Genomic DNA, 17197 nt, shown 5'->3' with positions numbered 1-17197 from the left:
GTGTTTACATTTTCATTCAAATATTACTGAACTTACCGGAATACATCAGTGTTGGCTAAACAACATTGTGCTGTTAATAGGACAATTTCGTGAAATCAATCTGCCCCGTTAAATGTGTTAAAACAAAATTATGGCTCGTTTCAAGTCTCTGCAATTTGATTTCCATACTGTAATGAACAAAACTGATTCCAATTAGAACATCAAACAAACCACTTCATGCTTTGTCTAAACATATCAGACCACTGGTATGGTCTTTTAATTTGCATAACATGGTACTTAAAAAGCACCACTGCCTACCAAGGTCCTCTGCTGTATCCCTGCCTTATATAATAAGTAAATAAGTCAGAGTGGCTTATTGTCAGTATCAGTAGAGCAACGAGGCTCACACACATAATAGAGAATAGATAATCCATCCACCCACCTGTAGATAAGCACAATGATGAGGACGATGAGGGCCACGATGGAGGCTCCGACGCCAACTCCTATCTGGGCCTCCAGGGGAAAGGTGGACAGACTGAGGCTGTCATACTGCACCTTGCCCAGGGAGAAGTTCAAGTTGCCCATATGGACCTAAAAGAACACATACAAGCACACAGGCATAAAAGGCAATACATGTCGGGTTTATGAACAGTGAAGTCTCTGAACCCCAGGTTTCCGCTACATTCACCATGACAAAGGAAACACCCAGTGAGCTGTTCTGACATGAGTTTGTGTCCTACTCAATAAAACCCTGAGTGTTTATTGAAATCTCACTCTGAATTCCGGCAGATTGTCCGAGCCTTCGCGTCTCTTGCCGTGAGGGCCCGGAGCGGGCTGCTGGGGTGGGGGCTCACAGTAGAGATGGTTTCTGGTCAGAGTCTTCACGGCACAGACCCCTTCCCCCACCAACACTACCACCTCCTCCTTAGTGATGGCCAGGTCCAAGTTCTCTCCCTGTGGTCAGATATGAGTGAGAATTTAATGATTACTTGCGCAAGCAGAACGCGCAAGTATTGTGGTCGGCTGGACCATAAGTGTATGGTAGGTGTGGTTATAATCGGCTTACAAGCCGATAACCGATCTACAAGCTCACAATGCGTCGATCTATCTCATTTAACTGATGAGTCTGGAGCTGGATAATTGTACTCTCTGCAGATGTTTGGTGGCCATAAGAACACACAGGTGAGGTGTTGATATCAGACTAAGTGCCCTTATTGTGCTGAATTGTGTGCCTTTTGTTTTGGTTTCTTTCGTCATTTAAAGTTATTGTATTGTCTGATTTTGTGTCGTCATATATTGTTTTGTTGTACTGTTTGTGGAGAAAAAAAAAGTAAAAATGCAATAAATATATTTATTGATAAATAAATAAATAAATAAAAGCATGAGGTTAAAATGCAGTTGCCACATTTTGCTGAATGCAAATAACAGTGACAAAATACCGCAAAGGAGAGAAGTCCAAATTACTATTATTCTATAGAGCTCTAATTGTACAGTGCTCCCTCCAGCTATCATTACAACTACCACCATTGCTGCTGGCATTGCTACCATAATGTATATTATTATAACTAATACATCTCTACTACCACAAATACTGTACACGTACTGCAACTGTCCTGTTCATTGACTAAACATTAGTCCTTGATATAAAAAAAATATGGGTGTGTGAATGCAAGTAATTCATTAAACATACAGTATGTCTGTGATTCCAAATCTGGCTTCACAACTTTACAGAGAAGTGTATATTAAATTACATCAGTAAAGCTGAATAAAATAGACCTTGATCTGTATGCACAAACTCGAGTACACAGAGAAATAGTCTTTCCTGTTCCCTGTGGTCCTTACCTCTAGCTGGATGAAGCTGCCAGGGTTGTAACGGTAGGCCTTGAGCGGTTCCTGCTCGTTGAGGCTTTGCAGTTTGGGGTTGGGCTCGTAGCTGAAGCCCTGAGGGTTGAGGCTGTTGAAGTCGAAGTGCAGGTTGTCCAGCAGGAACTCTACCGTGACCTTTGACCCTAACACGGACGAGTCCACCGTGGGCGAGCGGCACAGGATCAGCGTGGAAGAGTTGACCTCACAGCGCTCTCCGAACTGAGAGAGGGAGGGAGAGAAAAATGTTTCAAAGCAGTCGTATATGCTACTGCATATACTTCAGTAGCATCGTATGCTACTGAAGTATGCTAGCATCGTATGCTACTGAAGCCGCTACTTCTAAGAGTAATTCATGAAAATAACAGTGAATATTGGAAATTTTAAGTTTGCACAACGACAAACTAACCTTCAGAAACACAACAGAGCCATGTAGCCGATTTAGCTTAAATAGACAGTTTCGTTGTGACAAATATTCTTTCATTTTAACATCTGACCTAGAAGACAGAGACACAACACACACCTGCTTGATAGAGCAGAGTGGGTCTTCAGGACAAGTGGGGTCAGGCACCATTCTGGGCTGCCTCCCCCTGCTGCTCCTCCTCTTCCTCCTCTTGGCGGACTCGTAGGGAGAGACACTGACCACCATCCTGGGCTCCTGAACCACATCCAGGTCATGTCCCGTTACATAGATCTGCCGTCCTCCGCTGCACACAGACGAAAGGGGAGGATTTGAGTGTTCCAATTAGTCGCCATGTCAACACCACACACACAGGGGGCGCACACAGACACACGCACACACAGTGATGGGATGGTAGAAATGTTTATAGGGCTGAATTGGGTAATGTATGTGTAGTTTTGCAATAACAAAACTACAAAGTAACTAGTAACTAAAGTTTTCAAATAAATACAGTGGATGTAGTGGAGTAGAAGTAAAAGTATTAGGAATTGAAAATACCCAAGTAAAGTACAAATAACTCAAAATTGTACTTAAGTACAGTACTTGAGTAAATGTTCTTAGTTACTTTCCACCACTGCGTGCACACACACACGCACGCGCGCACACTTACTCCAGGTAGCTCTTGTTGGGCGTGGCATAGGTGATGTTGGGGTTGGGGGTGTAGTGGTAGGCGGAGGTGTGCAGATGCCGCTGGCTGCTGCCGTAGTGCAGGGTGACGCGTTGCGCCCCCGTCTTGTTAGCGCTGCCCGTCACACACACCACGCTGGCCTCCTGCACCCCAGACACCCTGTAGGAGGAGGAACAGAGGTCAGACGGACGGGTCGAGGTCACGGAGAGGCAGAGAGCGGTGCAGATGGCACGTAGGGAGGGTCCGTGGGTGAAGAGGAGAGAGAGAGAGAGAGAGAGAGGCAGGAGGATGATGATTAGGAGAAATTTGTCAAATTGTACTGTAGGTTTGGTGAAGAATGTGTGTGTTCAAAACATACTGTATGTGTTTGTTGCATGTTTTTGCACATACTATACATGTAGCCTACATTAATTGCGACCGTAGGTCATGGACACGCTCCATATATGGCCAATACAGAATTCATTCCATATGTTGATCTGACCTCATCCAACTCTTAGATCTCTATATATGGAGCTGACCTGTTCTGACATTCCATATGCTGATCTGACCTCATCAAACCCTGTCCTCTCAAGACACGCTCCATATATGGTGCATGTCATGGAGAAGTCTGGATCATCATCACCTAGATCTGCATGTCTGGAGCTGGCCAGCAACTCTACATCTGACCTCACGGACACCAGATTTAAGTTTAACTCCTGCTTCTTAACTGTGCCGTATTAAGAAGCTCTGTTGTTTCAGCACGACCTCACTTTCAGGGCGAGGTCGCTTCTCGCCCTCAGGGTGTCTTACTGGTAACATTAGTATACAACTGGCCGTGTGTGTGTGTGTGTGTGTGCACCACTATGCATGTATGCATGTATTGTCTTTGTGACTCACATGTTACAGGGCACTCCTCCCACAGTGACTGACAGCTCCGTGGGGCGGCCGGTCAGCAGGTTGCGGCCAGTGATTGTCAAAGATGTGCCCCCTGCCTTGGGCCCCCTCTCTGGAGACACTCCCATCACAAAGGGGTCCTATGGGGGGGGGGGGGGGGGGGGGCAGGAGAGATGGATTAAGAATAGGACCCTTCTGGGCCGTGGCTCAGTGGTCCAGTCACCTTGGCCGGTAGTCCGAGCCTGGCAGTGAGCCAGGTTCGACTCCCGATCCCGACGGCCTTTACTGCATGTCTTCCCCCCATCTCTCTCCCCATTTCCTGTCAGCCTACTGTCTGTCCCTCCATAAAAAATAAAAAATAAAGGCGAAAGCCGAAAAAAAAAAAAAAGAATAGGACCCATATTTTACTTATTTAACATCTGTGTCAGCAATTATGCAGCTGATTTACATTTTTTCTTTCAAAAATAGCCACATTACACAGTCATAAAATGTGATGCGCGAGCTTGTATATCTGTTATTGTAGTAACATTATTAATATGTCACCACTTCACACATTTTCAACCTGTCTTCATATATAACTGGTTCTCACCAATGATGCTAATGATAATATGGTACCATTTTTGTCTACTCAGTCTGTATCAGAGGGGGAGAGCCTTTTTCCCAGAGCATTGGCCCAGGTGGCCCATTGAGGGGCGCTAGCCCCTCCTATATAGGTTTAATGTTTGTTTTTAGTTTGTTTTAAAAACGCCATTGACAATGAAGGGAAAATTGTCATCTTGTCCCGACTCACATTAAATGCCATTAACAAATTAAAAAATAAAGAGAATTTAATGTTTGTTTTACATCACATCACCTAATCAACATGAGTTAGACTTTATTATATTAGCGCCCCTCACTTCACACATGTGATTTTTGTATTAGTTTTTGTGAGGTTAAGATTAGGGTTAATATTGTTAAATACATTACATATACACCCAGTGTAATCCATCGTTTTCATGGATCTAAATATAAATGGTCCAAGGCACTTTACATAGATTGTGCATTACATTTACCCATTCACACATTCATACACCGATGACAGAGGAAACCATGCAAGGCACCAACCTGCACACCAGGAGCAATTAGGGGTTCAGAGTCTTGCTCAAGGACACTTCGACACTAACTCTGGGGGAGCCCAGGTTCGAACTGGGAACCCATCCAGCCACTCCACCTCTGAGCCACCACCGCCCATATGGTTGGGGGAAGCTGTCAGCCTGGGTAAATTCACCCCTGCATGCAACCATGAGTCCCCTCTGCCCTACGACGTCTTGATGGTGTGCACCAGGCTTAATGCTGTTATGAATTATCACCTGGTAGCTGAATTCCTGACTGGACCAGCCAATCCCTCCTCCATTCACCTCAACCGACACATGGCCCATCTTCTCTCCTCCACTAGCCTTGGTCCGGCACACTATCCTGGAGGGAAGAAATTATTTCTAGATTATTTTTAATTTGAACAGTCACAGAAATGTCACCGTTCGCAATGTTGCTACCAGCTGTGTTGTGTGGCCATTGACCAATAAAGACCTTAAAAAGAATGGAGAAAAAAAAGAAAAAAGAAAATGCCACATGCACACTGCTACACATAAACACCCTCACAAAACACTGCTGTTGGATGAAGGGTTTGCCATTTCAAAAAGTCATAATGTCAGGAATTAAATCTAAGAGGCTGACAGGCTGACGGCCACACATTTCTGAAGCAAGACAATCCATTTTAAATTGATTTCAAACTCTATAATAACATGTCATTTTGCCCAGCCCACGAAGGCATCCATCAATCTGTGCAGAAACATTCAACTTAGCAGAATATAACATAATAAAAAAAACTGTAGGCTTTTGAATGTCAGACTCAGTATTGATATAAAACAACAATACAGCCACACAAAATCTCAAACCAATTAACCAACACCACCATCCACCTGCAGCAACCACTGTGTACCTGGTGGAGATCTCATAGAGGTTGTCGATAACAGCACAGGGAACCCCTGCTACAGACACAGAGTTCTGGATGTCCCCTGCCTTCTGGCCCAAGTTGGAGCCTGAGATGGTCACAACTGTCCCCCCTTCCAACAGGCCGGACAATGGCTCAATCTAGAAGGGATGTGACAACAATGTTACAGCAGGGGGAAACATTATATATTATGATACAAATTAAATCTGTGGAACCTGTGAAATCTAGAAAGTGAACAAGTGTGTGTGCCATGATGCCATGTAAGTAAACAGAAACTAGATGGAGCTGGAGAGTTGCTGGGAACGCTACTAGTGACAAAAATAGGTGCATCTGTATAGAAGAATTTGAAAAACAAAGGCGCTTTAATAAACTAGGTCCTCGCCGGGTAAGGCACTTTATTCCACAACTGTTTCATGATAATAATACACAGTAAAACCCTCAGAGTTTAATTATCCTCAGAGTTTAATTAACGCTGAGGATTTTACTGTGTAATCAATCAAGATTATGCAATTCACTTATGCAATATATTTTCATGCACTACGTTGCCTCAACAGTGTGCTCAGTACAACGTAGGATTGTTCCCCGCTTAGTCCACTTTGTCATAACTACTTCTGTTGGCACACTGACTTCTCCAACACTGTCATTAACATACATTCTACAATACTTCCAGTATTATGTTCTGCAATGTTAATAATATGTGTCCATATACTTTGTCTGTAGTCTTGCATCAATAGAGTGCTACAGTTTGTAGTACAGTGAGTCTTAAGTGAGTTTCCCTCATTGGATTTCCAATGACAATGGCATCTAAAAATATATCTGTGGTTAACATAAGCCTTTACATGTTGTTCTATTTGCACCTGTTAATATCTCAACCTTGAATTTTGAAGCAGCTTTCTGGCTTCAAATAAAGTATGTTGATCAGTGTAGATTATCTTGTGTTAATACCATAAGTCTGTTAATTACAGAGCTTGTTTTCTTAATTTACCTAAAAGCCCCAAAATTGAAAAAAATAAATCAGAGAAGCCGTAGCAGAGGTAACGTCCTACACTCCTATCCTATCCTATCATGTTGGGTTGGCCAACAGAGACACATATCACACAGCCATGTAGCACTCCTTAGTAAAAAACATTTAGTTAGATTGTCACTGCACTAGATTATTCTTTTCTTTATTATACGAACCTCATCCTTGAGGGGGAGAATTTCAGTTAATACTGAAATACTTAATTTATGCCCCGTCGACTGAAAGTGTTGCATCCACCACCGACATGCCAAAGTATACTGTATATGGAGTTTTAAAACAATTTCCTCTCTTCGCAAATCTTTGGTCTGAATTACGCTTTTTAGAGAGAGACTGATGCAGGGAAAAGGTGAGAGAGTGCTGCTACGTCAGAGCAGTGGTACTCACGGTGTGTATGACCGGGGCGGGACAGGTCCTCTCTATGGGTTCACTGCAAGAGTCCGTGTACAGACAGCTGGCATGGGCGCCACCACACCACACACAGCCATACTTGTGGTGAGCCGTGTGACAGCGGCTGCAGTCAGAACGCCCCACTGAACAGTTGTACAGAGTCACTGTGAGTGGGGGAGAGAGGGAGGGAGGGGGGTGTTTTAAAAAGGAAAACCCGCAGGATTAGAACACAGTAGGTAAATACAGTCAAACATACTGTACAGTGAACCGGGAGCAAACGTGTGTACGAAAGTGGGAACGCTGTGTACCAAGGTGCAAAATCAGAGAAGCGAGAGAGAAAGACCAATAAGAAGAGCTGCACAGAGACCATGAAGTGTGTGTGTGTGTGTGTGTGTGTGTGTGTGTGTGTGTGTGTGTGTGTGTGTGTGTGTGTGTCTGTGTGTGTGTGTGTGTGTGTGTGTGTGTGTGTGTGTGTGTGTGTGTGTGTGTGTGTTAATGTATCCAGTGATTGTTCTCTCTGTCCTTGGGGATGCGCAGAACGGAGGACATTATCCATATGTTGACAGTAGATAAACAACCACTAGTATATGACATGGAACACTGCGTTACAGTAATAACACAGCTGCCGGTGCTCCTGGCTGCAGCTCAACCTGCATATTGGTTTTTAAAATAAAACAAATACAGTACAGTGGAACTGAAAGCATAGAAAGAGAAAAGAAAGGGTAAACGGTAAAGCAAAATAAAAATCTCAGGAACGTGCCAGTCAATAATAGAATCATCACGATCATGTCCCCAGTTTGATTCTAGCCAGAGAACTTTCATGCTCACAAACTGGATAGGACAAAGGAAGAACTGAAGAAGAAATGTGAAAAGAGGGAAAAGACAGACACCTTTTGTTTCATGTATTTTCTAGAAAACATCCCATATCCTTGTTCTTTAGCTCCAATTGCAGCCATGACCAGCTCCAATTGCAATTAATCCCTGCTTCACCAACAATGCAGCATTCTCTCTTAAATCCCATTCTGAATGTAAACCAGCCTGCTTTTGTAGACAGTCGATTTACGTACTTCCAAACATCACTCAGCACAGGAAGAAATTGCAGCTCTCTTTCACTTTGAGTAGACATGCAGCACACTTTCACTTTGAGTGCCCCTTCTTGTACAGTACGTGATCCATTTCTGATTCACAACTGATAATGTCAATGAAAGGTGAAAAGTTGTCATTCCTGCCTGCGTTGCATGTAATTTCCACCTTTCTTCCCGTCTCTTGTGAGGGCCTCCCACTCAGTCTGCCAGTGCTTGTCTGTCTGTGCAGTGTAGAACTCACCATGGAGTTTGGAGCACTGTCAGCCATGCTGTGTAGAACTCACCATAGAGGTTAGGAGCACTGTCAGCCATGCTGTGTAGAACTCACCATAGAGGTTAGGAGCACTGTCAGCCATGCTGTGTAGAACTCACCATAGAGGTTAGGAGCACTGTCAGCCATGCTGTGTAGAACTCACCATTGAGGTTAGGAGCACTGTCAGCCATGCTGTGTAGAACTCACCATAGAGGTTAGGAGCACTGTCAGCCATGCTGTGTAGAACTCACCATAGAGGTTAGGAGCACTGTCAGCCATGCAGTGTAGAACTCACCATAGAGGTTAGGAGCACTGTCAGCCATGCTGTGTAGAACTCACCATAGAGGTTAGGAGCACTGTCAGCCATGCTGTGTAGAACTCACCATAGAGGTTAGGATCACTGTCAGCCATGCAGTGTAGAACTCACCATAGAGGTTAGGAGCATGCAGTGTATAGAACTCACCATAGAGGTTAGGAGCACTGTCAACATGGAAGGTGTCCCTCCTCTTCACGTACACCATGGCGTTGTACTCCTCCACCACAGCCGTGTACGAGTACTGAACAAACAAACGGCACCACATGGTCAGAGAATGTGGACTGTTCTTTTATCTCGGATGATTTTAGCACACATTTAGTTTAATATCGGCAGGTCCGACGGCAGGTACAACAAAAATGTATTGATTTAAGGTTTATTGGGGTTTTTTTGCTATCCATTCACATTGCCCACAAAATACCAACATTTCAAAGCATGTGATGTTACCTGAAATACAGAGCAATGATAATGTCACTAACCAAAAACAAAAAATGTTGGACTAAAGGCCAGGATATTCCCATATTGGTTATGACAGTGTAATTAATGTAATAACTTGTATGTATGTATGAGACTACGTGCGACTATAAGACAGACCTGGTGTAGCTGACAGGTGATGTCAAAGAGGGATGGATTCCTCTCATCCGTCTCCACGTAGGCATCCACAACCACTGTCCTGCCCTCGATCACCAACACACACTCATAGTCCTGACTCAAGTCTTCGTCCTGTAGTGTACACCACAGTGGAATACAATCTGTTAGGCCTACATTATTACGCTTCAACAACACCGCCTTTCGTATGAGTATAATGAATTGAGCTTGACATGATGGGAGTGTGTTACATTTTGCTATACGTATTTGTGTTTACATAAGTAAAAAGGTGCTTTTTTATAGCTCCTTCATCCATCCAAAGTGCTTTACATTGTGCATTATATTTGTTTTGTGTGTGTGTGTGTGTGTGTGTGTGTGTGTGTGTGTGTTTCATGCATGCATGTGTGTATGTGTGTCAAAATAGTCACCGTTGGCTAATAAAGTGTGTGCGTGTGTGTATTACCTGATAGAGATGTAGGTTGCGGGCCAGCAGAGTGATCTTCTTCTCAACTTTGACCGGTAACAGACGTGACCCCTGGACATTCTCCACACATGGACAAGCTGAGGATCCCCAGCTGACGAGCGAGCCCTCGTCACCCTGTGGTGGTCCAGACACACAGCAGCAACATTATACACACACGCCTCACACACACACACACACACAGCCATTGCGCTGCACACACAGCCAGACAGATCATACACACAGAAACATCCGAAACCTCTCAAAGAAAACAGTCTTTTTAAGTGAGTATGACGGTTGAACTGTTAACATGGGCCATTAATTAAATAATAAAACGCGAAACATTCACACACAAATGAAAAAATATATACTGCTGGTGAGAGGACCTTTCTTGTGTTTTTCACATCAGCGTCCAAAGCAGAAGCCAAAAACACAGTTGAGAGACGACAGTGAGAGGAAAAGCAAGGGAGCGAGTGCAGACGGTGGTTCAGGTGGGATTTTACAACCGAGAGGCGAGAGCCGAGTCCAGTCAAGAGCTGGGAAGGTGGAGAACAGCTGAGGGCCGGAACTCACCGGGAGGAGGGCATCTGCAGAGTCATACTGGTAGTCCAGCTCCCTGTCGGCGTCCATCAGGCGAAGGTAGGCAGGAGGGGCGTGGTCAACTTCCCCGTCGCCCGACAGCACGGTGGCCGAGAAGGTCGTCGTGTCGTTGTCCGCGTCGGAGGCGGCCTCGGCCTTGCCCTCCACCACTTCCTCCTTCGGTAGAAGGAGCACTTCTGGGTCGGCGTCCTGGTCGGCCGCCTCGGTGAGGAGCTGCATGTCTAGACGGGGTAGGGGCGTAGGGGGCTCCGTCAGGTCCAGGTTGAAGTCGGGCTCCGACTCAGCTGGCTCCCCCATGGGGAAGGGGGTGGGCAGGGCATAGCCCGAGAAGCCCTGGGTGGTCTCAATGGGGGCGTCCGTTGGGCTCTGCCATTCCTCTGCTTCCTGGGGTGACTCGGTTACCACCTCCAGAGGGGCAGACTCCTCGGGGACCGGGATCATGAGGGGCATCACGGCGTCAGGGTCAGACAGTTGTGAGGCGTCCATTGCTGCCGTGACTGGCACCAGCTCCGTGTCAACCTCGACAACCTCAGTCTCGGCCGCCGTAGGAGCCGGGGCTTCGGTTTCACTGACGGTTTCAGGCGCCATGACGAGCTCCTCTGCTTTATTATACTCCTCTTCTTCTCCCGTGGCTACATCGGGCACAGGCAGCCGGGTCGTGACTGGTGCGAGTGTGGTGGGCGGCAGGGTGGTAGGAGGCTGGGTGGGTGGAGTTGTTGCGGGTGGCGCGGTGGGTTCAGGTGTGGTGGTGGTGGGCTGTGTGGTGGTGGTAGGTTTGGGAGTTGTTGTAGCCATCTGAGTGGTGGCTACAGTCGTAGGGGCTTTGGTGGTTGTTGTTGTCATGGCAGTAGTTGTAGTTGTTGTGGTGGTGGTGGTGGTGGTAGGGAGTGTACTGGTGGTTGTTGGGGCAGCCGTTGTAGCTGCGGGGGTCGTTGTAACTTTAATGGTTTTGGTTGTGGGAGGAGCTGAGGTGGGAAGTTTAAACTGGGGGGGTGAGGGGGGGGTGCGGGGGCGGGAAAGACATGGGGGAGAGGGTGAGACCAAAATAAATAAAAAAAACAGCTAAAGTAAAAGATGAAAATAAATTAACTCAAATAGACAAGAAACGTAAATGCGATGTGGAACACGTAGCCTGGCGTTATCGTGTTACCATCGCGTATGACTCATGCACATGACCACACAGGCTAAATGGAGGTGATTATTTGTTAAATACGATGTATGCTTGCGTTGGAATATGAGGCACAGTGAAAACATTTGTGCAAACCTTTGATACACATCTACCCATCAACGCTACAGTATTAAGCGACAACTTACAGAGATATTTGTTATGTACATGCGTTTTGTGTAAAACTGATAATTTAACTCTTGTACCAAAACTGGGGGTTGTCCATATCTAATTATTTACAGTCAGTTGTTTTGTTAAGGTCAGTTCTTTACTGCTTTAACACCGACTGATCATTTGATCTTATATTGGAATGGAAAATACTTTATTAATCCCCGAGGGGAAATTGTTTGTTATTATGAACTTACATGCTGGTTGTAAATGATAACGCCTTCCTCACAAGTAGGCTTATGGGTGCACGAGTGCTTGTGGACGCACCAGTTACATCCCCATCTGCTCAACACACAACCACGACAACTGGAAACAAGACAGACGGAAAAGGTAGCGTGTCAAATATTAACTTAGGTTATTAGTCAAGTATAAAATAATATTGCTCCTGTAAAGTCCTGCAAAGACTCGGTTTACAGAGAGGCACCATTTTCTATATGCAGGATTAAAAAATGAATAAAACAACAAAGGTAAGAGAAAGCACAATAGGTAGAAGGAAAGAGAGAGAGGGGCATCTTATGCCACATACTGCAGAATAATCACATTTCTACCAATCTTCCTCCAGTGGTAAGAAAGGTCAGTGCTTTAATTGGATTTCACCTTGGTTCCTACTTCCTTATCACAGTGGTGGAGATGGCAAACAGACGTGCAGAGACTGGTTAATTGAGTGAACATACGTGGCAACACAGCACAGCATATAAGGGGGGAGAAGGACCACGCCTACAGGCTATAGAACTACTGTTTGGATTAGACCAGATGGATAGACATTATACAATTCATAATTGTAGCTTTGGTTTTCAAGGTTGGAATGGACAGTATGCAGTATGCAGAATACAGTATGCAGAATACAGCACCCAGGACATTGAATGTTTTGGGGTACAGAGGCATAACAAGAATCAAAAAGAAAGAAAATGTAAGCGGGGAAAAAACAAGAAGATATAGATCATGTGACTTACTGCATGCTGCCAGACAGTTCTTTCACAGCTGTACAGTCATAGAAGGTGAAATCCTTCTCTGTGACGATGACATCACCAAAGCGAACCGACAAGGTGACCGTGACATAATCTGAGGAGAGAGAGAGGACACAATCAACCAGAAAGCAAATCACGAGAGAAAGTTATTAAATAATAATTAAATCAAATTTAAAACATGAATGTTTTAGTTGGCTACAGAACCTAGCAAACAGGCCCTGAAAATGTTTGCCCAGGCTTATCTTCTTAGAATCGCTAAGTCTTAGTGGAGGCTGTACCAAATCACAGTGTTCTTCAAAACACAGAGAGGGGAGGGGAACGTGGGAGAAGATCTTTGGCTGTCTGGACAGCCAAAACACAGAGCCCTCCCTAATAAAGACCATGTGCACTCGCCCTGCAAGGAGCCCAGACATAAACAGAACAGAGTTCATGGCTCAGCAGGCCTACTGTATTCTGACCACATGTAGAGCACTTTCGAGTCGTATTATAAAGAGATGAAGTAAGTGTCTATCAGAACAGTGTATAAATACTTGCATGCATAAACACAAAATGTGTGCGCGCTCACGCTCACACACACACACACACACACACACACACACACACACACACACACACACACACACACACACACACACACACACACACACACACACACACACACACACACACACACACACACACACACACACACACACACACACACACACACACACACAACCATTGCAAAAACAAAACTCACTACCTGAAATGTATCAGGTAATATTGCTGAAATAAAGTCTCTGCATCTTTAAATGTGTTCTTTTGTCCACCAACAACAATGACAAAAACCACCATTGTTTGTTTTAATCTCAGGAGGTCTTATTCATGCATTTAAAAAAGAGAGTCCAATCCAAGTACCATACCTTGGCTTACCGCCAAGGTATGGTACAAGCAATGCTTTTTGTTTTGCCTTGTTTTTATAGAAGCAGCAACTTTACAAAATTGTTTAATGTTAAAATCGGGAGGTATAACATAAAATATGAATAATCTGAGTTGCCAATATATAATAAAAACCACAATCTAAACAATCTCTATTATCAAAAACACATGGGGAAAAAACGGCGCCTGTTTTGCAAAACCATCAGCCAACAGTGTCTTAAAGGCAATCAGCTGTGTCTCCGGCCCATATTAAGTCAGTGCCCGTCCTAACCCTCTTTTAGTGAAGGTAAGCTCTGGCTGGATCCCTAGATAATGCCTGTGGGATCTGATGGTCTTCTGTCTTGTGTGTCTATCTCACAAGCGAATACCCCCCAGGCTGCCTGTCCCTAAACCTGTAGCCTGAGAACCATAACAGGCCTGACACACCAATGTGAGGGCTCACATGGGAACCAGAGTGAGAAGGGGAGTCGGGGTGGAGAAAGGTGTTTTGGTATGGGATTATGCGAAGAGAGTTGAATTACCGTATAGTGCGCGTGTGTTAGACAGAGCGAGAGAGACAGAGAGGAGAGAAAGAAGACACTTGAGAGAGAGATTCAGATTTAAAAATAATGTGCATCCCTTGCAGCACTATTACCCAGAGTGGTATGCCTCTGAGGCTGCATACAGAGAAGCACAGTGAGTGAATGTAATGACTGGGTACTGTAGCTGTTTAGTCACAAACAAGAGATTAGTCCCCTGCTGTTTTAACCTAACCTAGTAAGAGGTTTGGGCCATGTGCTCCAACTGCATACAGAACAGAGGCTGAATTGGTAGTCATAGACTAGACCACACACACACACACACACACACACACACACACACACACACACACACACACACACACACACACACACACACACACACACACACACACACACACACACACACACACACAGACAGACAGACAAGCGCACACATAAAGCTGAATCACAGGGAAGCACCCAAATCCTACCAACAAAGTCCCAAACCACAGTTTAATCCTGGGATTAAATTATCCCACAATGTGTCCCACAATGCACTCACCCTGTCCCGGAGGCACCATCGGCACCCTGTGGGTGTCCGGCGAGGGACAGGTGAGCCCCGTCTGGGTGATGGTGGCGGGACTCGGGCTGTCATGGAAGAAACAGGAGTAGGTCTCGCCGACTTCTAACACAGGGAGGCCCGGGACAGACAGAGACAGCTGTAGCACGGAGAGGAGGGAATGGAGAGAGAGAGAGAGAGCGGGAGAATATTAACAGACTACATAGGTCACATAGAGCTACTCATGTTTTTTTTATAGAATTCACCAGATTTAAAGAGGCTCTGGACCATGGGTCAAATTCTATCCATCAGGACCCCCTCGAAAACAAGATGATACATCTCTCTCGAGGGGTTTAGCCTTTGGATAAAGGTACATTATTATTATTAGTTAACAAGCAGATTTTGGATCAGTATGAGAAGCATCAGAATATACTAATACGTAATTCAAATGAGATTGAGAAAATCTGCAAATAGCAATAGTTTTTTTCCTAAATCTAGCTGAATTTTCTTTGATACTATAGGCTTTTTAACCCAATCAAGTCCACTTCACAACCAATTCACATTTTAAAACAAAGTCCTCCTGTGCTCCATTCTTCTTCTTATCCTCAGTCTTTACTGTACAATGTCAGACGGTATCTACCTCATCTCTAAAGCTTACCAAAGGAACGCCATAACGGATGATTGAAGCTTTGTATTTTTCACTACATCCAGACAGGCCAGGACGACACTCTGATCATTATCTACTTTTGAGTCACTGACACTCAACAATAACAACCTAAAACATGCATGCACACTCACATACACATACAGTCGAGTCCTAGGCTAAATATCCCACCTAAGCCATGGTCTGTGAATGGTAAAAGAATAATAAAAAAATTATATCTGGGGTTGGTGCGCATGTCATGTACATGCCACATTATACAGATACTGTGAATGTTTGTGTTCCTTCATGTAGAATATATATTCTATTCATAACCTGGGATTTGTCTTGCAACTTGAGTTACTAGTCTCAAACAGGAGTACCCACACCGAGGAAGACTTCATCAAATCAACAGGGACTACTACAGAGGGCTCGTAAATTACCTTCATTCAAAATATAACCATTCAATGTGCAGCAAACCTAGAAAAGAACACATTCAATGTCCCAGAAAGTGATGAAAAACTCTACTGCTTTATCTTCTTCCAACTTCATGTTTCTTTATCCATTCTTAGGTAAACAAGGTAGTGTGTTTCTTTATCCATTCTTAGGTAAACAGGGTAGAATTTGTTTCTTTATCCATTCTTAGGTAAGCAGGGTAGAGCGTAGGGCTTGTGTGGATGGGATTCAGAGAAGGTCGTTTGCGGTCAGGGGCATGGTCGCTTGTTTTTTACATGATGTTGATTAGGTGACTATTCAGTAAAATGAAAGACAAAACTTTTGTTCGTGGCTGTCCTTGCAACCTTACCGTTCTCCTCTCCTCTCGGCTGATGTTAGAGGGGCTGAGGTCTTGGACAGCCAGACACTGCTGCTCCATGTCAAAGCTCCACAACCACTGTCCTGGCTGAGATCCACGGCCACATTCTGACTGCAGCACGCACCTGGAGGATACGTTCAATGCTTTAATTCATTTAGCTTTTCAATGGAAGAAAACAATAAACAAGCAGATCATCCGTGATAGGCTGCACACAGCTCTCAGTTTGCACTTGAACATTTTGGACAGACAGACCAACAGACTTTCAGTGGTGCACTCTAGCTACGTACATAGTGGCAACTTTAAAAGCAGAGATGGAAGAAGAGATGAGAGGAAAAAAGGGGACAGGTGGTGCAAGTGAAGGGTAGAGTGGTCAGTGGTCACTGGTAGGAAGGAGACAGATGGAAGGGTGAATTTATTTTATCAGAAGTGAAAAACAATCCCATTAGCGCAGACTCAAGCTTTTTATGGTAACTTGGCAGAGGCACATGCACACATGCTGTGCCACTGAACATTTCTTGGCTTTGCAAAAAAGATTCTGCGGACTATGTAATTCTCAACAGTGCTGTTCTTTTCTACAAAAGTAGCTAATACTTAGCACAAAATCAACAGATACATCGTTTTTTATTTTACAGTACTGTACTTTTCTGCTTTATTTTCATTTATTTATTATTATATTTGATCTATACGATTCAATTGTATTTTGTATTTTACAGTAATTGGTGAAGGTGATCTGCTCATATCTGTTGTTTGGAATTAAGGAATTACGGAATGTTCCTGCAGTGGTGAAAAAAGTACTCAAATGTTATATATAAGTAAAAGTACCATTACTGCACTGTAGAAATACCCTACAGTGCAAATTAAATGAGTCGCATAGCGACACATTGTGAGCTTGTAAATTGGCTATTTTCAATTTGCCAAAATGTATATACTGTAGGGGTGAAGTAAATCTAAATCTACAAAGTAAC

The 17197-nt window shown here is 44.3% G+C and overlaps 1 protein-coding gene across 1 annotated transcript in view; it reads right to left on the bottom strand.

Annotated features, from left to right (window-relative positions):
• The window catches only part of plxnb1b (plexin b1b), an 89823-nt gene that overhangs the window by 13281 nt on the left and 59345 nt on the right, over nt 1-17197 (bottom strand). Inside the window, exons 8-24 of the mRNA XM_080786030.1 lie at nt 16224-16356; nt 14782-14938; nt 12787-12895; nt 12031-12139; nt 10474-11484; nt 9904-10038; nt 9447-9575; nt 9003-9096; nt 7199-7365; nt 5782-5933; nt 5153-5258; nt 3807-3943; nt 2913-3089; nt 2366-2549; nt 1822-2064; nt 754-933; nt 422-570 (exon numbers count right to left, since the gene is read on the bottom strand). Of these exons, the coding sequence (XP_080642156.1) occupies nt 422-570; nt 754-933; nt 1822-2064; nt 2366-2549; nt 2913-3089; nt 3807-3943; nt 5153-5258; nt 5782-5933; nt 7199-7365; nt 9003-9096; nt 9447-9575; nt 9904-10038; nt 10474-11484; nt 12031-12139; nt 12787-12895; nt 14782-14938; nt 16224-16356 (3372 nt within the window). The remainder of the gene's footprint in view (nt 1-421; nt 571-753; nt 934-1821; nt 2065-2365; nt 2550-2912; nt 3090-3806; nt 3944-5152; nt 5259-5781; nt 5934-7198; nt 7366-9002; nt 9097-9446; nt 9576-9903; nt 10039-10473; nt 11485-12030; nt 12140-12786; nt 12896-14781; nt 14939-16223; nt 16357-17197) is intronic.

Source organism: Protomyctophum bolini, assembly GCF_963924005.1.
Source record: "Protomyctophum bolini genome assembly, chromosome: 2".
NCBI lineage: Eukaryota > Metazoa > Chordata > Actinopteri > Myctophiformes > Myctophidae > Protomyctophum > Protomyctophum bolini.
Note: the sequence above shows the minus strand (reverse complement) of the source record. Positions and strands in the feature narration are given on the sequence as shown.